A 24,422-nucleotide genomic window follows, 5' to 3' on the forward strand; every position below is an offset into this window, starting at 1 on the left:
GTCTCTGGGGTCCTGAATACTTGACAGGCTAACCAGAAAAAAGAGGAGTCAGTGGGTTCACTTCAGAATTTCAAGAAGTCACAGTAAATACTGTTCAAGAACTGGAGACATAACTATAAAAGCTAACTAAAATATACTTTTCCTTTTGGGGGGGAATTCTAGCAACTCCATGTAGTGGTTACTTTGGTCACTTGACGCCAGTGAGAACATTGATTGTTCTATTGGTCTATGAGTAATCAAGATGGGGAAAATGTACTAATGCAGTGATAGTTACTGTCTAGTAGAAAAAAAAAAAAAACCTTTTAAAACATGGGGTTCATTATAAGAGAAAAGCAAGGGAGCTTGTACAAAGGGGTAGGGATGGTGGTCATGCAAAACTGAGTAACCCGGGATTTATTCAGGCTTTCATTGTATTAGATGTAGAAACAGAGACATACAGAAAATGTGACATCTAAGACCCTGACTCATCTTGGCCAAGTGATGGCTTCTCAGCGGAAAAGATGGAAATCTCAGTGTCTTCTTGGCACCAGGCTCTATTTTACATAAAAGTTAATTCCCATCTTCCAATGGCATTTTTCCAAAGAGTGACTTTATTAATTTTTTTTTCCTTTAAAAAGACCATACTCTGTGAACAAAAGACTGTGTGCTATAGTGTTAATGTACAAAATCCATGTTATATATTTGGAGTTGGAGACCATATCAGTCCCGTACATCAATCAATGATATTTATCACACACCTATGCTGTCTCCAGCCCCCAAGAATCTGCGGAGGGGATGTAAGAAAGATAAGATGCATGATCTTTGCCTGCAGCAACCTTGTTGGTCCTTGAGAAAAACACACAAGAAATCCTTAAATCATTAAATGAATATAAATGAGTGTAAACTCTGAGAACCGTTTTGGTAATGTTTTCAAAACATCCTACCAGAGTAGGCACATCATAAGCTGGGCTCTAAAGAGTGTACAAGATACTGATGTAGACGAGAAAGAGGGAGGGGGGCTGCTCTCAGCTGGAAGACCCTGAGAGCGGAGCTGTGGCGGGTGGGGGGGGGGGGAACTCTCGCACACCACGCAGTCCTGGGAGGATGGGTAGATGCTGATTAACTCGAATAGCAAGGCTGTTCCAGGCAGCTGTGTACCTATTGTAAACCAGATAAGGTTGAATATCTGATTTCAGGTTATGACACAGAAGAGCTCTTTCCTTGTGCTGAGGCATTATTCTACACTTTGCTTCAATTCCTGATTGAGTATTTGTAATAGAAGGCTTGACTCTAGACCACTTAATCAGGATGGTGCTCAGACCAGCCTCCTAGGCCGTGCCTGCAAGTGTCCTGGGTGGGAAACCACCCTCTCTGTGGCCAGCATGCTGTGCCCAGGCAGACTCTGCGTGACTAGTTCAGCCTCAAATCCCACCTTCAGCTTGGTCCCCATGAGCTAGCCCTGGGGGTTCTCCCCATGTTCCCTGCTCATCCCTATCCACAGGGACCCCAAGACGGAGTGTTGTGTGGTTTGTGGTTTAGTCAGGAAGTCATGTCCAACTCTGTGCAACCCCATGGACTATAGCCAGGCTCCTCTGTCCATGGGATTTTCCAAGCAAGAATACTGGAGTTCGTTGCCATTTCCTTCTCCAGGGGATCTTCCCCACCCAGGGATCGAACCTGGGTCTCCTGTATTACAGGCAGATTCTTTACCAACTGAGCTATTCCAAAAGCCCATGGAACTGTATAGAGGCTCCCATAACCTGGCTATTTCTTAGCCACCTGCACCATTGTGGAGATTTGGAAGGATGACCACAGCATCCTGGTCCTTGTGAGGGGCCCCGGGGTGGGACCATCAACTGGTTTAGCACTGCCTTGCCCAGTCTGAGTGTAGCCAGGACCATGAAATCTGCATGCATTTCAGGCCGGAAGCACACGGAGGAGGGTGTCCCTGGCAGGTGTCAGTGCCTCCTCCTACCTTACCTCCTATACTCTGCCAGCGCCTCACTCCAGGAGGGCTGCAGTCAGTCCTGGGTGAGAGAGTGCATGTGAGCAGGTGTGAGTGTGCAGTAACTAATCTCCTCCCCCAGCGTGAATGCATAAATCCAGACTTAAAGAGGGTCCCTTCTGATCCGTGACAGGAGAGCGGATAAAGGAAATAGAACAGCCTGAGATAAAAAGTATAGCCCAAGAGCTTCTAAAATCCTCTCTGCAAGCCCAAATTCTACTTGTATGATATTCAGCATAATTGGATATATGGGGGAAGCTTTGGTTTTAAATCACACAACTTTAGGACTCTTGGGTCGCCTAGAACCAGGTCCTTTCCTCCCCCTCCATTTGCAGTCATTCCTGTGGCCACAGATACCAGCCTGGCATCCGCTGTGACCCAGGTCCTGAGGATGCAGAGCTGAATGCGTCCCACCTCTCACCCAGGGGGGCCCTGTGGCTACACCTCCCCTGTGGTCCCTGTAAAGGTGAACGCCAGGGCCATGCCATGCGGCACAGCTCAAGGACACTGCCCACCTGTGGTGCTGGCCATGCCAGGATGGTCCTTCCTCCCCTGGACTGGTCAAGCCCAGGCAGCTGGCCTTGGATCAGGGGAGGGAAAGAGAGAGACTGACCGGGACTCAACTAGGTGCACTGCAAAGGCTTCTCCACGTCTGTCTCCCCAAGCTCCTTTGCATCTCTCCAGTGAAAGGGGTACTTAGAGCATGACATTTTTGCATGGCACCTAGAAAAATCTTGCCAGCTCACCAGCCAAGTGGTTCAGTTTCTGCCAGTGCTTCAGAATACAGAGAAGAGGAGCCCCAAAGAGGCATAGGTATTGCTCTCACCACAGCAAAAGGTCACCCTGGATCCTTGAAGGAAAGAGGTCTGTGATCATACAAGTGGACATCTTCTTTCATCATTTTTTGGGGGGTGAGCCTGTGAGATGAGGGAGGGGCAATACCTCTGAGCACTGCAGGCCACGTGGCCAGGGCATTTGCGGCACACAGCAGGGCTCATGGTTGCAGGCTGTTTGTAGGCTGAGCCCAGGGCTCCATTTGGATAGGGTGGGCATCCCCCACGGGAGACAGCTGTTTGCTCAGAGCCTCTAGAATGCATGCAAGGTGGGACCTCCTGGTTCTGAAGCAGAGGGTCCCAGGGCGTGGTCTGGCTTGGTCCCTCTCTTTTCTTTGTGTGCTTTCCTAGAAGGGAGACAGGAACCCCTTGCCCCTTGCCACCTTTGCCCCCTCTCCTGCACAACAAATCTTTTTTGGTTTTTTGGTTGTGCCAAGAGGCACACAGGATCTTAGTTCATGCAGGATCTTAGTTCCTGGGCCAGGGATCAAACCCACGCCCCCTGCTGTGGAAGCGCAGAGTCTCAGCCACCAGACCACCAGGGAAGTCCTACGACCTGCACAAGTCTTCATCCTCCCTGACTTGACCACCACTGCCGCTCAGCAGGGCACGAGTTAAAAATCAAAACCCGCAGCCAAGAGCGTCCCCTGTACATTTTTTATGAGCTGTAACGTCTCCTGAGAGAACGTGGTTGTTCTTCTAACCTGCAGATTGATTATCCTGGTTCCACACAGTGTCAGCTGAAGGGAGAAGCAATTAAAGAGAGCGCAGGAGTGTTAGCAGTTTGTCCTGGAGCACTCCAGCCTCCCAGTTGCCCCGAGTCCTAAGAAGACCCTGGGAGGTGGGCCAGGCCTGGTGGGCTTCCCCAAGAACTGAACACATGATTCATGGGGACAGAGGTGCTCACCTGGCACTCGGACAACCTGTGGCATTTGGGCCACTGCCCCGCGAATGTCGCTCAGCTCAGCTGGTGCTGCTGGTGCTGAGATCCCAGCCCAAACAGAGACCAAGTCAAGTGGCAGCAGTTGTTCCTGAGTCTCTGTTGGCCAGCAGAGGGCACAGAGGCCCTTCCTTCTGCGTGGAGCTGGCTTTTCCCAGGAACAAATGAAAAGCTGAGTTTTTCTAACATATGACAATCCTAGTTGATGAGAAGATAGGTAAGCAAGGAACCAGGGCCTGGCCAGACCTCCTGAAAGGATGGAGTGCTGCCCGCTGCTTCATGGTTCTCCTTGTTGCAGCCAGCCCTGAGGAGGAGACCCCATTCCATGTCAGCACCCCGCCCCTGCGGGAGACAGAAGGCCACCTGGGGCAGCCCTGGATGGCCCTCAAGTCCCATCCCCAGCTGCTAGGTCTGGGGGGTGGGGTGGGGTGGTTCTGAGCCCAGGCTGCCTCCCTGAGAAGGCCAGTTGCCCCCCACGGGCATTCCTAAGCCAATGACATGGATCAGATGTCGGCCCTGGGCTGCCTCCCCTGACTCTGCCGACTCCGACAAAGCAGGACAGGTGACCTCCCTGGTACCCACGCATCCGCCTAGCCTGCCAGTCGTGACAGCCCTTCTGCCACCAGCAGGCACGGAGGCTTATGCAGGGTGGGCGGATCCAGGGCCGCTGACAGTCTCTCCTCCCCGCTGGCATCCTGGAGAAGCAGCGGTACCTGCAGGCTTGTGATAAGAGCGGACCAGCGCAGGCCTCAGTGGGCCTCCCATCTGTCTGTAAGAGATAGGCGAGGGGCGCTTCTAGGGCTCTTTCGAGGGGAGGGTGGCCGGGCAGCCGGGGCTCAGAGCCCCCAGCTCAGGCCCGTGGGCTCACAGATGGCCAATACAAACCTAGCCTGTGAAAGTGAAAGTCGCTCAGTCATGTCCGACTCTTTGCGACCCCACGGACTATTACAGTCCATGGAATTCTCCAGGCCAGAATACTGGGCTGGTAGCCTTTTTCCCTTCTCCAGGGGATCTTCCCAACCCAGGGATCGAACCCAGGTCTCCCACATTGTGGGTGGATTCTTTACCAGCTGAGCCACAAGGGAAACCGAGCCTGTACTGAATTTCAAACTGGCACAAAGGTTCTTCGAAGCCGGTGATGGTAAACACGTATGGGATGTCAGGATGGGGTTGTGACGGCATTTTTACTGTCACCTGATAGAGATAAGGCAGGTCATCTCCAAGGCAGATGGAAGGCCGAGAGGGTCCCCATGCGTGCAGGAGAGAAGACTGCTGTCTGGGGGGTGTCATCCCTCTTCCTCCCTGTCTTCCCTCTCAGCTCCTCCTTCTATTTCTCCTCCAACATGCCTATTGTTTCTTTTTATACTTTTTTAAAAACTCTTGGTTTTATCTGATAAAGGGAACCTTTTGATTATATTTGATTCAGAAATTTCCCTTCCCACCCGCCCCAGACTTCTCTATACCCAGCTGATGTGCATTAATGTGGCTCCCAACTCATTCTGCCTAAAGGACCGCTGAGGCCTCAGGAACCATGGGGAGCCTGCGGCTTTCGGAAGCTGCAGGGTCCTTGGGGCCTGCCCAGAGCTCCATCTCAGAACAGACTGAGACAAGGGACAGAAGGTGACGCCCACAGGACCCTGACTGAGGCATCAGGAAATCATCCTCATTTGTATAAGAAATTGCAGAGTCCAGTAGGCTTGGGATGGACGCTGGCCCAAAGGAGTTGCTTCCAGCCCAGCACTCAGGCAGAGGTGACTCCCTAGGGCTGCCAGGGACTCACCAAGCTGCACGTCAGTCTTCTTCCAAAAACCTTCCGAAAACCAACACTAGCTCCTCTCTTTAGAGCCGATTTCCTAAATTTTACCTGCCCATCAAACATGGTCCTCTGGGAGAAGAAAGCCTTTGTAGGTACTGTCTTCACCAGCTGACCATTTTCACTTGAAAGCACTTGGCTGCCTCCTTCATTTCATGGCAAACCTCGGTGGGAGTGGGGGTGCAGAGAGACCAAGGGAACCTTAGGGAATGGCCAAGGGGGTAGAGGAGACTCCCCCCTCCCAGCTGAGCTTCAAAGACCCTTCTGAACAACTGATCAGTTAACAGCCCCCTTTGAACTCTGCCCAACTCCCTCCCTGCTCCACCACCACCACTAGTCTGGACTCTGGTTAAAGACTGGCTACTGTGTCCCTGGGTAGCCAGAGGACAGGATTAGGAAAGACCTGAGGTGAGCAGAAAGATAGAGGGCTGGTGTTAAAGGGCAAGTGAGGCCAGTGTCAGTGGCAGGAGCCCCAGGCCTTACCACCCAGGCCCCTCCCGACCTGTGGTCACTGTGAGGCTGCCCCTACAGCACCCACCCAAGGGGCCTGAGAGTATTTCACAGTTACACCGGGATGGGACGTGCTCAGACCCGTCCACAAACGCCTCCCCCTGCTCTGAACCCACCGCGCCAGGAGGAGAGAGAAGCCCAGAAAGACACAACGATGCCAAGAAGGCAGCACAGCTGGAGGCAGGACTTCCTCATCTTCCTCAAGCCGTCAAGGCTCCTCCCTGCCTCTTGGTCTTGGCGAGAAAACCACAAGGGTTTTCTTTAGCGAGATCATCAGAATCCCAAACGGTAAATCAGGGGGAGAGTTGGAGCTCACAGAGCTCATCTCTCGCACAAACTCAGACCCACAGGCAGAGACCACTCCCCGCGGCCCCGCCCCCCCAAGTCTTCTTTCCTGGTGGAAATGAAGCTGCGTTACCCGAGTTGGCCACTGGGTGGCACCTTTAGGCCATGCACATGGCTCCACACACCTCTGAAGAGCAACAGAAAAACATGCTTAACCTTTAAAAAAAAAAAGAGTGCCTCTTACTTTGGGTGAAATTCGATGACAGATTGAATGCACCTTCCTCCATGTCATGGTTCAGCTTCTCTTGTTCCTGCCCTTTCGTTGACTTGAGTACGTGTGATTCCCGTGGCTGCAGGAACCACACAGCCAGGGACCTGTCCTCCCGTCTCATTGATGGGGAAACTGGCCTGTTTTGTTCACAGGACAGAAAATATGCCACCCAGACCTGAGTCCGGCTGAAATCCCTCTCCAGGGTTGCCTTGGGAACCATCGTCACGACCCAGGGAGCTGTTGTCCAAGCTTTGGCCCTGGCGGCTGCTGTTCTCAGCAGAAAAGAGCTCACAGTGCACGCCCAGCCCTCCAGCACCAAGCAGATGCTGAGGGATTCATGAGAGGCAAATACAGTCGTGAACAGGAGGCTTCTCTCTCCAGCAATCCCTGGAGAATCTTTTGTAGAGGGACCCCCGATATATGTCCCTTCAGCTTTGTTCCAGATGAGCCCACCTGCAATCCAACAGACATTTTCTGAGCACCTGTGCTGTGCTTAGTTGCTCAGTTGTGTCCAACTCTTTGCAACCCCATGGACAGAGAAGCCTGGCGGGCTACAGTCCAAGCCCAGTCCTTGCCTGGATTTTCCAGGCAAGAATACTGGAGTGGGTTGCCATGCCCTCCTCCAGGGAACATGCCAAACACCATGCCCACATTGATGCTGCAAATAGGCTCCGTTTCTCCATCAACAGCATGTATGGCTGGGTCCTTCCAGCTCAAATATTCTTAATGGCTCCAAGATACTATTGCTTCTGGGATCTTTCTTTCATTTGAATACCTCCAACTGATCCCCACCAGATATGGAAAAGGAACTCACATTGTCTGGGTCGTGGCTTCTATGTCAGACATTGGTTCTCTCCCAAGGGTGAATTCACCTCCCAGAAGACATTCGGTAATGGCCAGAAACTTTCTGGTTGTCGCAGGTGCAGAGAGAATACCCCTGGCATCTGATGGGCCAAACCCAAGGTTGCTGCTACATATCTTTCTATGTACAAGGCGACTGTTACAACAAAGAATTATCCAGCCCAAAATGGCAACAGTACCGAGGCTGAGAAACCTTGAGGTAGAGAGAGAAAAATCTCTTTTTGGTAACCAGAAGCAAGGCAATCTTCTAACATACATTTAGTGCAATGATGGAGCACCTTTGTATTCTCAGCAATCCTTGTAGCCTTCATGACCTGGGACATGACTACTGGGACAGCTGAGGGGCAAAGAATGAGTGCCATGGGATGTCAGTTCCAGGACCACGTCCCACAGAGCAGCTACTGTCGGAGCCCCTGGAACGAACTGTCCTTGTGCTTCTGTTTCAGGTTCTGGTTGGCAGTCCAAGATCTCAAGAAACAGCCCCTCCAGGATGTGGCCAGGAGGGTGGAAGAAATCTGGCAAGAGTTTCTGGCTCCCGGGGCCCCAAGCGCAATCAACCTGGATTCTCACAGCTATGAGATAACCAGTCAGAACGTCAAGGATGGAGGGAGATACACATTCGAAGATGCCCAGGTTTGCTCATCTCATCAAATAGTTCTGTCCCAAGATGTTCATGTGTCGACTCCACTACTCGAGTCCTTGAACACACATCCAAGGTGTTGTATGTAGTTATAATCTCAGCCTTTATTTATGAGGCCATCAATGGGGACCATTCCAGGTGGTTGCCCAGTGCAATTCCAGGAGGACTGCTTTTCCTAAATGAGTTACGTTATTCCGTAGAAATAGAAGTTTACCATTATGTGTGTGCCTTTTCCAGGAAAATCTCAAAAGTGTTTTACAAAACCCGAAGTCCTATAGTAAGTCATAGTAAAATCTGAAAAGTAGAGCACAACATCAACAAAGTGGGGAGAGTGGGCTGGAGGGCCAGGGATCAAGACCATGCTCATAACCACCGCCCTGCACTGTGATCACCAATCCTGCAGTGATGGAGCATGTCTGAATTCCATGCCATGTGCCATGTGATGAAATACCACCGGAAACAGACCAAAGCACCTGCCCTTGAGGAAGTTAAAGGCTAGTAGGAGAGAAAGGCAGGGAAACAGGCAATGTCACCAATAAGTGAATGAGCTCTGGGGTGTAAGGAACCCATGAGTTGGCGGGCAGGGGGGTGACAGGGAAGGACGCACGACTCTGCACAGCACCGCTAGCACACAGATGCTGGTGAAGCTGGTGGAAGAAACAGAAGCCTCCCTAAACGGCAAGCTTAACTTGAGGGCTGGGAGACGCCATCTCTAGAGATAAACATCAGATCCATTTCTCACTTCCTGGCCCCTAAATTTTGTTTCCTGCCACCATCCCACACCCGGTGACAGGGCTTAAGGTTTTGCTCTGTGTCCTCAACCCTCTTCATCTCTTGCACCTGTGGGGTCCCCAGGTGAGAACTGCCCTCCCACAGACATTATCATCTAATTTAGGAAACTCAGTCTCTGGTGCAGATAATGGCATGAGGAGAGAAACAGTGGCCTCGTCATCCCAATTTGCCCTGTTATTTGCTCAGAACTTCAGAATGGAAACACTTAGCAGCCTCAACACCACAACTGTCTTTCATGTGACCCCCCTGGTCATGAGTTCCACTGAATGCCTAGGCCAGGTAGATTTGGTTTTGTAGAGTTCAGTGACTTAGCTTTATGACATCCTGACTCCCTCACACCCTTTGCAGCTTCAAAGTGAAATACTTAAGTCACAAGAAATCTTTTTTTTCTGATAGATTTTTGTATGTGTGTGTGTATATGTGTACCAAACACATAGCGATATTATCCTGGTGAGGAGAATGATGGAGAAGCTTCATAAGTGATGGAGAAGCCCCGTGGGTGATGGAGAAGCTCCATGGGTGATGGGGAAGTCCCCAGATGAACAATCTGAAGCACAATCCTCAACTCTCCATCATTCATAATACAGATGTTTCATGTTTTTTGAGATGAGATGTTTCAAAGGGATATTTGTCAGAGCCATCATACTCCCTGCCCAGTATTATCACTCTGAGCAAGATGTCAGAAAGGATTTATTTTAATGTTTTATTATTGAAACTTGTGGGCATTTTTTATGGAAAAGTAAAAACTTTGTGAACCCTCATCCAGCCTCAGCAATCATCAAATAGAAGACCGATCTCATTTTATCTATGTCCTCGCCTACTTTTTCACCATTAGTTTTAAAACAAATCCAAAACTTAACCATTCCATCTGTAAAATACTTAGGTATGTATCTCTAACAGAAACTGACCTTTTGGTCTTAACATTCCCACAATACCTTAAGAAATTAGCGATTATCTCTTAATATCATCAAATGTCGTGTGAGTGTTCAAGTTCGCAGTATTTCCTAAATGCCATTTTTAAATTCTTATTCAAAATCAGAATCCAAATAAGGCCCACACATGCAGCTCGCCTTGTCTTTTAAGTACATTGTAATATACAGGCTCCTTTTATGTTCTCCTCACCCTTGCAGTTTATTGGAGGAAGAAGTTGGGTCTTTTGTGCTGGAGAGATTCCACGGTCTGGATTTTTCTGTTTGCAACCTTGTGTTGCTATTTAATGCGTCCTACCATCTGCATTTCCTATAAATTGCTAGTTTGACTTAGATATTTAATCAGATTTTAGCTTGATTTTTGTGGGCAAAACTAGTTCCTAGACTGTGCTGTGCTCTCTTGTCAGAAGGCGTATGATGTCTAGCCATTTCCCTTTGTGGTTTTCGCAGCCATTGATGTTCATCGTTTAGACCCATCAGTTAATTAGGGGTTACAAAATGATGTTTTAATCCTGTCATTCTTGCTTCATTTATTAAGTGAAGTACAAATAGTCAAATGCATCTACTATTTGATTATCTAGTAATACAATTCACATAGGAAAGATGGAATATATGTTTGAATCATTTCCTCTATTTGCCAATTTTAAAAATAATGAAGAGTTTACTGTCATCTTCCAATGATGACCAATTAGGGTGTTTTTGTGTGTTTTTTAGTATCCTTGTAAACCCATGGGTTTAAGCATATCTGCTATGTTTTAACGCATTTTGTTTGTTATTGTTGTTGCTGCTTGCATTGTGCCATCTCTGGCCAGTTGGCTCCTTCTGACATGACCCCGGTAGTCTTTGATGCGATCCAAATATCAGGGAAGCTAAGATGATCTGAGCCCTTCCCCAGACGTGGAATCAGCTAGTTCTTCAAGAATCTAAGAATCCTTTGTTTTTCTTAGTGGGAAATATTTTTAGAGACGATAATCTGGGCATTTCGAGGCCCTCATTGTTCCTGTGTTGGTTATCATTTTTAGACTTTTCCAGTGGCCAAAACTAGGAAATAGGTGGTGGTTGTTTCTGATGAAAATACATCATGAATCATACTGATACTTTCCATTCAAATTCAGAACTACTGCTAAGTCACTTCAGTCGTGTCCGACTCTGTGCGACCCCATAGACGGCAGCCCACCAGGCTTCCCCGTCCCTGGGATTCTCCAGGCAAGAACGCTGGAGTGGGCTGCCATTTCCTTCTCCAATGCATGCAAGTGAAAACTGAAAGTGCAGTCGCTCATGTCGTGTCCGACTCTAGCGACCCCATGGACTGCAGCCCACCAGGCTCCTCCGTCCATGGGATTTTCCAGGCAAAAGTACTGGAGTGGGGTGTAGGCAGATGCTTAAGTGGATCCAATGGCAGCGATAATACCTGAGCGTATTATCAAAACTAAAGCTAACACAATCTTTTCCGGAATCTGGAAAGCAATCCTGTGGAAGTACTGCTTCCTAGTCGGGGACTCTGTTGACCGGACCACGTGGCCGCGAACAACTCGCCCTCAGCGTCTTGCGCGATCCTGGGGCAAGCATCTCCAGGAGGCACCCACGTCGGGTGAGGATGGGATCAGCAACGGTTACCTCGCACTCAACCGCCATTTAGAGAATAAGCATTGCTTAATGCTCCGTTTTAACATCCACTTCACGGGCCACGCTCGGGCCACGGTCGCAGTGCAGCCCTAGGCCCGCCGTCCACAACCACCGCGTGCCCTCCGCCATCAGGGCTCAACTCCCGCGGCTGGACCCCACCCTGCCCCACCCCATGGGGCCCGGGAGAAGCCACAAGGGTGACCCCTCCGCCGCCCCCAAGGCCCGGACGCCCACGTCCTGTTTCCGACCCCTCCAGAGACAGATGGCGTATACCAAAACTACAGGGGATTTTATTTAACCTCTTCTTTCTTAGGTCTGTGTCTCCTTTTTCTAGAAACCTGATTCTCAAAGGCACTATCGATGACAGCGTTAGTTCTTCACGTCATTTGCTTTATCCTACATCGCCACAGAGCAGCCTCGAACTCACAATGCCAACTAGCAGCAGCGGTATGATCATATCAGTGGTGCTCACTCATTGCCTGTTTGGTGGCACCTGTGGTAAAGAACCTGCCTGCCAGTGCAGGAGACATAAGAGATGTAGGTTCGATCCTTGAGTTGAGAAGATCCCTTGGAAGAGGGCATGGCAACCCACTCCAGTATTCTGCCTGGAGAATCCTCATGGACAGAGGAGCCGGATGGGCTATAGACCATAGGGTCGCAAAGAGTCGCACGCAACTTAACACATGCATTTCAAGTGTGGAAGCACTATAGTTTAGTCAACTGACTATTGAAATTTAGTCAATACTCCTATCAAATATTTCTTGACATTTATATTGTTACTAAGTCAAGAAATATTTGATAGGAAAGCTTGGGAAATCAGCATATCGTGCCTTGACGTGCTTCTCGATATACACCCTCCATTAGCACAGTTCTCTGCCACTTTTCAGGTACATACTCACAAATATTGGGTTGGCCAAAAAGTTCCTTTGGTTTTCGTTAACATTGTACAGAAAATCTCCAGTGAACTTTTTGGCCAACCCCATGTATTGTGTCTCCTTTCTGAAGTAGGCTAGACATGTGGATACCCAAAGAAAGCATTTGTAACCTCCTCATCATCTGTAAGGACTGGGATTCTGTGACTTCTAGTAAAGCACTCTTCCTAAACAAGTTTTTCTTTTCAGCACATTCTGCTTTGTTTCTCAAGCGTGTTTTCATCATAAGTACACCAAGTGCTTCTCACTAGCCCTGTGACCTTGGGCAAGTTCCTTAAACTCCCTGAGTCTTCTTCCCTCATCTGTACAGAGATACAAGGGTACCTCTACTGTGGAAAGGGAATTAGGTGACATAAAACATATCAACAAGTAACAGTGTCTGGCCCACAGTAAGACATTGCAATTCTGTCCTATTAATGTCACTAATATTGTTTTCTTATACTTTTGTGTTTAACAAATTTGGTTTAAAAAAATTCACATAACTGCATGTAACCTTAGTACCCAGAGATAACCGCTATTCTAATACTTTTTTTTCTCTCTCTCAATTCATGTGTATAGAGTGGCTGTGCAAATAGGTTGATTGTGTAGCCTGCCTTTTACACTAAATTAAGAGTTGGTTTAAAAGGCTGAATTTCTTCTGTGAATGGCCAGACAGTTTAAATTTTGAGCTTTGTAGGTCATATGGTCTATATTACTAGTACTCAGTTCTGCCATACCCAAACAGCTACATTGTCATAGTGTAACAATGGAAAATACATCAATAAGTGGGCATGGCTGTGTTGAAAACCTTTATTTTTGGACTCTGAAAGTTCATGAAACATTATTCTCCTTTTGATTTTTCTCAGTCACTTAAAAATACAGAAACCATTCTTAAGACATAAAGAAGTAGACGAGGGGCAGGGGTGCAGAGTTTGAGATCGCTGACCATGAAAATCATTGAAACATTTCAACAAATCCAGAAAGATAGACGATAACGGGTTGGGAGCCATTAATTTTTCATTTATGTGGGAGAGAGGGTTAGAGGAGACCTTGGTATAGTAACAGTAATCCACCGATCTCCATGAATGTGTCTGCATTGGGGTTGAGTATTCTAGAGCCCGCGACCGAGGGGAAGTCAGTCGGTAAGTACCATGGTCCTCGCCCTGCCTGGCCAGCCCTGCTGCCTGCGCCGGCTGCACAGGTGTGACTTCAAGGTTTCCAGGTAAGGGGGACAAGGCTAAAATCCAGCCAGAACTTGCTCTCAGATCTCCCAGCTTGCCTGTCAGGTCTACTATAGCACTGCCCCTGGGTTATCAGAGCTGACGGTCAGGTTGTCATGCAGAGACCCAGAGAAGATCCCCAAGCTGGGGAGCAGGCTCTGATCCTAGTCACATGCTCTGTCTAGGCCTGTAGGACTGTTCCTGTAAGCCCTTTACACTTGCTTGCAGTCACTCAGTTTGCCCATCTGGGAGGTGGGAATGATGACGCCTAAGCCCTTTGGAACACCCCCCACTGGGATCAGAAGCCACCCAACAGTGGTCAAAGAACCGATAAACATGTGAATATCTGGGGTCAGTAGCTGAAGTGAAGACCAAGCCCCGTTTGTGGATTCATTTGAAATGGGCCCCAGGGGAGGGGGTGTAAGCTCTCTCTGAGGGTTTTGTTTTTTCATGTGACCACAGGCATTGTTTCAGCAAAGTTAATTGCCTGTGTTTGCTTCCTGTGGAAATATCCCACAAGACGCCCTGTCAGCATGGGCCCAGCATTTGCGCTTGTGTTTTGCCTATCCATTTGGCTTCTTTGAAAATTTGGGCCAAGATCAAATCTTCCATAAAGGTCTGTGGGCTGTGACCATAGCCCTCAGCTGCTTGCTGTGTTGTTCCAATTTCACAGATTTAGCTTCGTGGGGGGAGAAAAAGAAGAAAAATGAGCCATGACTTTTTTTATGGACTCAGTTCTTTATGCTAGGGATTGAGTTCTGTTCTCAATGCTGGGGCATCGGGAGAGCTACATTACCACCCACTTGCCTTGTCATCTCAGGCAAGGATCTTGAAGATTTGTGCCTTAGTTTTCTCATCTGTAAAACGGGGATGATGTCTTCTCTACGCCCTCTAAGGGTTTTTGAGAAATCAAATGAGCCAATAGCCCTGAAAACTCTTTGAATAAGTGCTATATCCTTATATGTGTGAACTCACAAAAATTAATGGCTTTAGTATTCCCTGAGGTCTCATAATTCCAAGCTAGCTCTAAACTCCCAAGAAGATATCTGCTCTTGGAAGGAGTTCCTTGTGGGGAAAAGCAAAAATAAGGTATGTAGGAGCCAGATCTGGGGGACTCTGGGTATCTTCCTAAGGAATTTGAATTTTCTTGCCCTGAAGACAGTAGGAAAGCATTGAGGGCTTAGACCTGAAAGAGGAATCAAATGGTGGTAGGCAGAGCAATAGGAGCCGAGAGAGACCTGAATCTGGGGGCTTGTTGTCTGAAGCACTGCTGGTGGGTTTCAAGGAGAGAATGAAACCACAGGCTTCCTCTTAGGGCATTCACCTCTTCCCAGAGCCTCTGCAGGCAGCAGGAGGCAGGCGGGAGTCAGCTGGCTGGCACACGGGCTGCCTGGCTTCAGTTTTAAGTGTCAGAGTATCTGAGAAAGTTGAAGCCTGGCTTGGAGAATTTTGAGCATTACTTTACTAGCATGTGAGATGAGTGCGATTGTACAGTAGTTTGAACATTTTTGGCATTGCCTTTCTTTGGGATTGGAATGAAAACTGACCTTTTCCAGTCCTGTGGCCACTGCTGAGTTTTCCAAATTTACTGGCATATTGAGTGCAGCACTTTCACAGCATCATCTTTTAAGATTTGAAATAGCTCAACTGGAATTCCCTCACCTCCACTAGCTTTGTTCATAGTGATGCTTCCTAAGGCCCACTTGACTTCACATTCCAGGATGTCTGGCTCTAGGTGAGTGATCACACCATCATGATTAGCTGGGTTGTGAAGATCTTTTTTGTATAGTTCTGTGTATTCTTGCCACCTCTTCTTAATATCATCTGCTTCTGTTGAGTCCATACCATTTCTGCCCTTTATTGAGCCCATCTTTGCATGAAATGTTGCCTTGGTATCTCTTATTTTCTTGACGAGATCTCTAGTCTTTCCCATTCTATTGCTTTCTTCTATTTCTCTGCATTGATCACTGAGGAAGGCTTTCTCATCTCTCCTTGCTATTCTTTGAAACTCTGTATTCAAATGGATTTATCTTTCCTTTTCTCCTTTGCCTTTTGCTTCTCTCCTTTTCTCAGCTATTGTAAGGCCTCCTCAGACAACCATTTTGCCTTTTTGCATTTCTTTTTCTTGGGGATGGTCTCGATCCCTTTCTCCTGTACACTGGCATGAACTTCCATCCGTAGTTCTTCAGGCACTCTGTCTATTAGATCTTTGTGAACTTTCAGATGTTCAAGCTGGATTTAGAAGAGGCAGAGGAACCAGAGATCAAATTGCCAACATTTGTTGGATCATCAAAAAAGCAAGAGAGTTCCAGAAAAACATCTATTTCTGCTTTATTGACTACACTAAAGCCTTTGACCATGTGGATCACCACAAACTGTGGAAAATTCTTCAAGAGATGGAAATACCAGACCACCTGACCTGCCTCTTGAGAAATCTGTATGCAGATCAGGAAGCAACAATTAGAACTGGACATGGAACAACAGACTGGTTCCAAATCAGGAAAGGAGTACATCTACGCTGTATATTATCACCCTGCTTATTTAACTTACATGCGGAGTACATCATTAGAAATGCTGGGCTGGATGAAGCACAAGCTGGAATCAAGATGGCCGGGAGAAAAATCAATAACCTCAGATATACAGATGATACCACCCTTATTGCAGAAAGCGAAGAAGAACTAAAGAGCCTCTTGATGAAAGTGAAAGAGGAGAGTGAAAAAGTTGGTTTAAAGCTCAACATTCAGAAAACGAAGATCATGGCATCTGGTCCCATCACTTCATAGCAAATAGATGGGGAAACAGTGGGAAGAGTGACAGACTTTATTTTTGGGGGCTCCAAGATCACTGCAGATGGTGACTGCAGCCATGAAATTAAAAGACACTTGCTCCTTGGAAGAAAAGTTATGACCAACCTAGATAGCATATTCAAAAGCAGAGACATTACTTTGCCAACAAAGGTCCGTCTAGTCAAGGGTATGGTTTTTCCAGTGGTCATGCATGGATGTGAGAGTTGGACTATAAAGAAAGCTGAGGGCCATAGAATTGATGCTTTTGAACTGTGGTGTTGGAGAAGACTCTTGAGAGTCCCTTGGACTGCAAGGAGATCCAACCAGTCTATCCTAAAGGAAATCAGTCCTGAATATTCACTGGAAGGACTGATGTTGTAGCTGAAACTCCAATGCTTGGGCCACCTGATGCGAAGAACTGACTCCTTGGAAAAGACCTGATGCCAGGAAAGATTGAAGGCAGGAGGAGAAGGAGACGATAGAGGATGAGATGGCTGGATGGCATCACCGACTCAATGGACATGAGTTTGAGTAAACTCTGGGAGGCTTGACGTGCTGCAGTCCAAGGGGTTGCAAAGACTCGGACACAACTGAGCTACTGAACTGAACTGAACTGGTCTGAGGATGTTCCAAGGACTGTGTCACTGGATCCTTTGAGTCACTTGTCCATCTCCCCACCCTTCCATTTCATGAACTTTCATTCTCCCATTTGAGTTGGGAGATCTTGACCTGTGGGCTGTGAAGTTCTACACCGAGGGAAATGGCAAAGGATGTAAGGGGCCTGGATGACTTTTCGCCGCTGGGCACAGCTTGTCCAAGAGGACATCATTCTTTACAAGCCAAATGAAACAAGCCTAAGAAAATGCTGCATTGGGATTGAATTTGATTGGAAATCTGTCTGTCAGATGGATTGGTGGTTGAATCTGGTGGACCAGTCCAGCCTGTTGACTATAGTCCCTGCAGGTTCCCATGTAGGATTCCTCGGTGTTCAAGCCCCTCTGCTTCCCTGACCTGCAGTAGCTACTGAGATGCCCCATTAGACCTGCAGTGTCTAGGCTTCCAGCACCTCTGGATTTGAAGTCCTTCACTGGGAGCAGTCAATTGGTCTTCCTTACCCTCTATAAATCCCTATGACACTAAAATAATGCTCTGCAAACAGTTGTGGTTTAGAAAAACTTTTTTCTTGACAATTTGGTCCAGAATGATAACAAACGCAGCTGTACCTATCATCAAAAAAAAAAAAAAAAAAAAGGTAGTTTGTTCCTTGGCTTTCCATTTGGAAAAATCTTGCCACATGACCTCACAGAGCACATAGAGGAGGTAATCGACAAATATCAGTTGAATTCAGTTTCTCCAATATGCCAATTCAGCAAAACTTGGAATATCTGCTAAAGGTCAGATGTTCTAGACTCTGGGAATATACAGATAAGTAGGCTTTTCTCTTAAGCAGACCCCAGTCTAAGTTACCAAAACTCTACTTGGCCATCATCCATGCATGGGATGATCAAAGACCAACCTCAAGGTCAAAATGAGGTCAGGATGATATAACAGCTGAGAAATACACCATCAGGTTACACCCACCATGAGCAGACAAGAAGCCTCGAGTCTAGAGTCTCTATTCTTACCTAAATATAGATGTTTAGAAGCAACTTGATTAAGGAATCAAAGTCTTCTAACGTTTGCTTTGTTCAAATGTCAGAGCCCAGGGAGCCCACGTTTACATTTGCCCCAGATGACTCAGAAGCAGACGTCTTCCTAGCTTGGTGAAGGCTGTTGATCTTTGCCCCAGTGGTGGAGGTGGTGGCATTGTGTGCCAGTATCACAAGACTGCCCCAAGTTTCCTGATATTAATCCTCGCTTGGAGGACACTTCCTGGTAGACTTCCCATGCCAGACATATTTTAATAAAATATGCTATGGAACTGCTTACTCCAGGAATTACTCATTTTATTCTGTGGGTGGTTTTATTTTAGGGAGATGAACAGCAGAGGGAGGCATGCATTTTGAAAAGAACAAATCAGTTGTTTGTGAGAGGATTCTGTTTATTACCACACAGAAGAGTAGTTCCTGAAGAGAAGGCGTCAGAGAACCAAATTCCAAAATTTCTTTGTTGATGCTTCAGAGCAGAGATCTCCTGCACCAAACACCCCTGCCCTTGAAGAGGAGAAGGTATTAACATTTGTCTAAGTTAATACCCATGGTATTCGGGGAGGTGAAAGAAAATATGCAAAGCTGCCTTTGAAGCTACTCTTATCTAAGAACAGGGATTGAGCAGCATCACAATACTGTACCCTTTGGCCAGTTAAATTGAACATGTTTATAAGGATGCTTTAAAGGCAAAAGATAATTCACTCTTACACTCTCTTAGGGCTTGAATGTTGCATTCCGTGTAAACAGTGACTCACACATCCTGCTTAGAAGGATAAAGAAATCCAAATGGGGGCTTCTCATTTAAGATCCACGGGGCCCTAGAATATTTTTTTAAAGAATAATTTTTATATATTGATACATATGTATGTATACATGTATGGGGCTTCCCAGGGGCACTAGTGGTGAAGAATCTGCCTACCAAAGCAGGAGACATAATGAGCCGCAGGTTCCATCCCTGGGTTGGGAAGATCCCCTGGAGGAGGGCATGGCAGTTCACTCCAGTATTCTTGCCTGGAGAGTCCTATGGACAGAGGAGCCTGGCGGGCTACAGTCCATAGGGTCGCAAAGAGTCAAATAGGACTGAAGCGACTTAGCATACACATGTATATATGTATAACTGAATCACTTTGCTATGCATCAAAAATTAACACAACACTGAAAATCAACTCCATTTCAGTTTGAAAAGAGAAGGAAAAAACATGGGGAGAAAAAGATTCACAGGATCCTGGGATGATTGTCCAAAGCTGCATCCTGAGGACAAGAGGCTACTATCTCTCACTGAAGTGGTTGTTCACATGGCCATGGAGTCTTTGCTATGTTTATTCAGCAGATAATGACTTAGGATCCCCATAAATTCCCTACCCTGGTGCAGCCCCACTTTCTGTCCTGCAGGACCCATGATGAGAAAAGTGTTCATTTTCCCTAGACTTCAGCAAGCCAGGCGTAAGGTCTGAAGGCCTTTGCCTTAAGATATCTTCTTGAAAGATGAGACTCGGGGATCTCTTGGGTGACTTTCTGTGACACAGCTTTCTGCCTATGACTCCGCAGGAGTCTGATCAGCACTCAGAGCTTTTTTGCCAGGTTGGCCCTTCCTGCTGGTGCAGAAGGCAAGTTGGATGCGATCTGTGAGGTGAGAAACCAGAGCCTGTATCACCCTGGGTGACTCAGCCGTTGTTCTCACTGACAAGTGGGGCTAGTGAACAGTTCCCGAAAGAGAATGGTGAGCAGTGGCTGCATCCGCCCCTGGGGTGACTCAGATGAAAGCTTGAGAAGAGGCCCCCAATGTTTTTGTTGACCACATATTGAGAACTTTGTCTCAGCCACACAACCTGGCTCCCTTGAAACCCCACCAGAAGGACCATGAGCAGCAGCAGGTGCCAAGGCAAGAGTGTGAGCTTTGGGGTGATCACGGAACGCTGGGCTCAAATCCTGACTCTGCTCGGGCAAGGCACTCAAATGTGTAGGGCTTTAGTGTCCTCATCTGTAAAAGGGAGCTGTTTAAATGTAAACACCAATTCTGAGCAAATAACAACAGAAGTGAAAGTGAGACAATTTTCCCCCTTCCCCAGGAATCTTCTGGTCTTTGGTCTCCTCCCCCATGTCCTCTCTGGCAAGGGCAGTCCCATCACGTAAGCCAGTTATCACTATTACTTCGCTTGTGTACAGTTTCTGTAATGGGTTCCCCTCTATTTCCTCGGTTAACTGTGTGCTTGGTGGGGCTGGAAAAAGCCGAGTGGGGACCTGAATCCAAGCCTTTGACCGCCAGCCTGGTCCCCCTTCCAGCATCTCACGCAGCAACATCACATCTTGCACCCCAATCTTATCTTCCTTCAAGGGACCACAAGGGACTCAACAGTGCCCAAAGCCTGGATGTTGTTCCAGGAGCGGTGGATGTGGAAGACAGAGACGAAGAAAGAAAAATAGGACACTTGAAAATCCCAAGAAGGGCTCTTGGCAGCTGTGCAGTGCTCCAGCTGAGTGGCCTCCCACTCCAGGAGGATGCTATAAAGCTGGGGAATGAGATCGTAACTGCCTCAGGAACCCACAGCCAAGAGGAGGACCTAAGGGTGTTCTTAAGTCATCCAGCTGCTCTGGCATGCTCGGGGCCCAAAGCCTGGGCATTTGTCGGATTACCTTCCCCAGCACTTGTGAGGGCCACTGTGTTTTGTCTAAAAACAAAGGAGCTTTCCAGCTGAGGACTCTCCCTGCAAAACATTGATTTGTAGCAGGTGTGGTTCTGAGACATTGAGACACTGCTCACTCCCTCCACCTCCTGCATGTGTCTTGGACTCCGCCGATTCTGGTCATCTTTGGGGGGGGGGGGGGTTCTGTTTTCTTTCTCTCCGTTGCTTTCTTTTCTGAAAGAATCTTTTTGAGTACCCTTGATTTACAAGATTATATTAGTTTCAGGTGTACAGCATAGCGATTCAATGTTTTTATAGATTATACTCCCTTTAAAGGTTTTCTAAAATGTTGCCCATAGTTCCAGCTGGTTTTGCTTCTGCCTTAGCATCTCAGGTATGCAAAGCTCCTGTCCCAGGGCTGAGCCCAAGAAGGGAAATGAGGGTGGAGGGTCTCATCAGGGTGACATCCCTGTCACCCGCCACAGGGGTGTGAGCCCCTCCCCCCGCTGAGAATTGTGGCTGAGATGTTCGGTGTGACTCAGGGCCTTAGAACGTCAGTTTCTCTGCCAGTGAGACTGAGCCTCTCCCTGTCTGGAGCAGGTGCCTCCCTACATGGCAGGAAGGCGGATGTGGACCCTAGTAGTTCTGCTTATTCATAGTTAACTCAATCATCTCTTTTTTTAGAAAGAGAGGGAACAAGGGAGGGATCTAGGGAAGGAAGAAGGAAGAAAAGAAGGAGAAATAAAAGGGCAGAGAGGAAGGGGAGGAGGGAAGGAGGAAGGGAGGAAAATAAGACAAGAAAAAGCAAAGAAGAGAAATGCAAACTCCTTTCTCTCTGGCCCCTTGGGAATTCTCTGGGTGGGGGCTCACTGGTTTCACCAGCAGCTCCCTTGCTCTTAGCAGATCCTGGATATACATTTTCCTTAAGACTGGTTGTCTGCAAAGCAGGGGAAACAAACCAGAACCCCTCATAAATCAGTCGGGGTCACTGCCAAGAGCTTTGTACACTTGCTGTCCCTGGCAGTGATAAACTCATTGCATCTGGGAACCGGCCAAAGACCCTGAGTCCTATCTTAGTTCTCATTCCCAGAAAAAAAAACCTCAGCGCTCCGTTCCCCCTCCCCCTGTTTACTGTCTTTGTGTTTCTTAGAAAAAGCTGGCGAGGAGGAAGGAACAGAATTCCATCAGTGGGTACAGCAAAAGCTCCGCTTCTCCGCTTCTTTGCTTGGGGGAGGAGAGGAGGCCAGAGGAGAGCCCTGGATCCATAGACTGTGGGGAAGGAGGCCCCGCCCAGAGGGGCCTGAAGCCACAGTAGGGGGCATGAGGGATCTGTGTCTTCGATTCCATTTCGCTCAGACCATGATTTCCACCTGCTGTTGTTGTTTTGTGGTGGTTCCCTCATGGGGCAATTTGAGATGGTCATTGTGATGGTCAAGAGCTAGCAATAGGGTTGGCAGAGTGAGACCACCTCGTGCAGCCCACCTCCAACAGGCAGTGTTCTCTTTACTGTCTCCCCACGCGGACCCTGCCTTGGCTCTGGCCTTGGCAACAAATTGTCAAGATGCCATGTGACATTAGGACAAGAGCGGAGCCCAAACTGTCCCTCTGACCCACGTTGACCCCCACCGCCGAAGAGGGGACCACTGTTTGCTGCGCCTTCCTCCTCAGCCCTGAATCATCCTTCTTTCTCTGGTTGACCAGACCAGGAACTGGGAGACACTTCCTGTCTCCTTAGCTCTTCCTGCCATGACGAGGCTCTTTCTGGTTGTTGGACCAGCATTCCCCACCTCTGGCAGGGAATTCATCTTTAATTTTACCCATTCACAGCACCTTGAACCTGAACTTCTTCCTTGTAGCCCTTAGCTCAATTAGTCATGCCCACCCTTGTGCAATGAAATCCAAGTTTTATGACAGCAAGCAGCTCTTTTGTCTCTTTCATGCTGTGATCTCAATGTCTGACACAATGCCTGGCACCTAGGAAATGCTCAACGAATATTTTGGGGAACAAATACTGAGTCATCTGCTTTATTCTGTTCTTTCTCAATTGACAAATTCTTTCTTTCAATGGCTTTTCTTGCTTATGATGAGTTGGAGGAATTAGCTGGATTGAAGGTGAAATTTGTTCTCAAGGCCAGAAGGGTTGGGCTAGGAGAGGTTTCCTTACTCCTCTTGGGGCAGAAGGGGGAATTTTGTGAGATATTCCTGAGCATTTCGATTCTTGTGACAAATCAGAGCAACAAGCAGGGGGCTGTGGCCTTGGAGAGGGGTTTGGAGAAAGTCCAGGCCTGAGGGACACGCCTCTCAGGACATGACTCAGGAGCCACCTGGCTCTGCTGGCCAGACAGAAGCCAGGCCTGAGACAAGAACAAGGAGACAGTGAGCCATTTTTGCTCTGGGTTAGCATCTGTACCTTGTTGTTGTTCAGTTGTTCAGTCGTGTCCCACTCTGGGAGCCCATGGACTGCAGCACACCAGGCTTCCTGTCCTTCACCATCTCCTGGAGTTTGCTCCAACTGATGTCTATTGAGTAAATGATACCATCCAACCATCTCATCCTCTGTCACCCACTTCTCCTCCTGCCCTCAATCTTTCCTAGCATGAGGGTCTTTTGTAATGAATTGGCTCTTCCATATCAGGTGGCCAAAGTATTGGAGCTTCAGCATCAGTCCTTCCAATGAATATTCAGGGTCGATTTCCTTTAGGATTGACTGGTTTGATTTCATTGCAGTCCAAGGGACTCTCCAGAGTCTTCTCCATTCATACCTTAGATGTAAATGTTAGGCCACTTTGAAAAGATAACAAATGCAAAGACCCTGATGTCTCTCAGTCTGGGCTCTGAGACAATTAGGGCTGAATTAAGATGCCTACATAGGGACCTCCTCTGAGTTGAATGTGATCCTCTGTCTCCTTCCATACAGAGAGCAGAAACTGATCATAAACCAAAACAAGTATGGAGCCTGTAAACTTGCTCAGTATTTGCAGGCTCAGACCAGTATTTTGGTGAACCAAAAAGCCGCATAAATTCTGCTAACATTTAACCCCACACTGGACGCTGTGCACATGAAAGAGATTAAAAACACATTGTTCCCACAGGGAACTTAAACCAGAGTGGGCTGGATTTTTGTCTGAAATTTGCAGGAAAACCCTCAGCAACAAGTGTTCTCATGAAGCTTATTAACTCAGAACGTATCTGGATCATCAAAGTAGATTCAGATCGAAGCCAGTGCTTTATTTCTCTTGGCTCCTTGCAGTGGTCCCATTCCCATGAGGAGGGCTGCACCCTGCTTTTGTAAATATGGGATCATCTGTGCAAGAATGAAGCTGGTACCCAAACAGGTCCGCGTGTGGTCCTCCATAAGATGGCCAGAGAGGGCCCACATGGCACCAAGTTGATGGTTGCTTTCTGCCTTCGCTTTCTTTCTTTTGTTTTTTTTTTGGCTGTGCTGGGTCTTATTTGCTGCACATGGGCTTTCTCTAATTGTGAGTGGGGAGTACTCTCTGCTGAGACAGGCTGCTTTCTCTTGGGGTGGCTCCTCTCACTGCAGAGCACAGTATGCTTTGTTGTGTGGGCGTCAATATTTGTGGCGCACAGTCTTACTTGCCCTGCAGCATGTGGAATCTTCCCGGAACAGGGATCAAACCAGTGTCTCCTGCATTGGCAGGTGGATTCTTAACCACCGGACCATCAGGGAAGTCCATGCCTTCACTTCCTTTTGAGATGGGTAGGGAGAGGGTTTTAGCAAGCCCTT

General features: G+C 47.8%; 1 protein-coding gene across 7 annotated transcripts in view; it reads left to right on the plus strand.

Moving 5' to 3' along the window:
• The window catches only part of RGS6 (regulator of G protein signaling 6), a 608,791-nt gene that overhangs the window by 551,109 nt on the left and 33,260 nt on the right, over positions 1 to 24,422 (plus strand). For all 7 annotated transcript variants that reach the window (XM_060418241.1, XM_060418242.1, XM_060418243.1 and 4 more), the window contains one exon: positions 7,944 to 8,130. In XM_060418241.1, the coding sequence (XP_060274224.1) occupies positions 7,944 to 8,130 (187 nt within the window). The remainder of the gene's footprint in view (positions 1 to 7,943; positions 8,131 to 24,422) is intronic.

This window comes from Ovis aries, chromosome 7 (assembly GCF_016772045.2).
Source record: "Ovis aries strain OAR_USU_Benz2616 breed Rambouillet chromosome 7, ARS-UI_Ramb_v3.0, whole genome shotgun sequence".
NCBI classification, from domain to species: domain Eukaryota; kingdom Metazoa; phylum Chordata; class Mammalia; order Artiodactyla; family Bovidae; genus Ovis; species Ovis aries.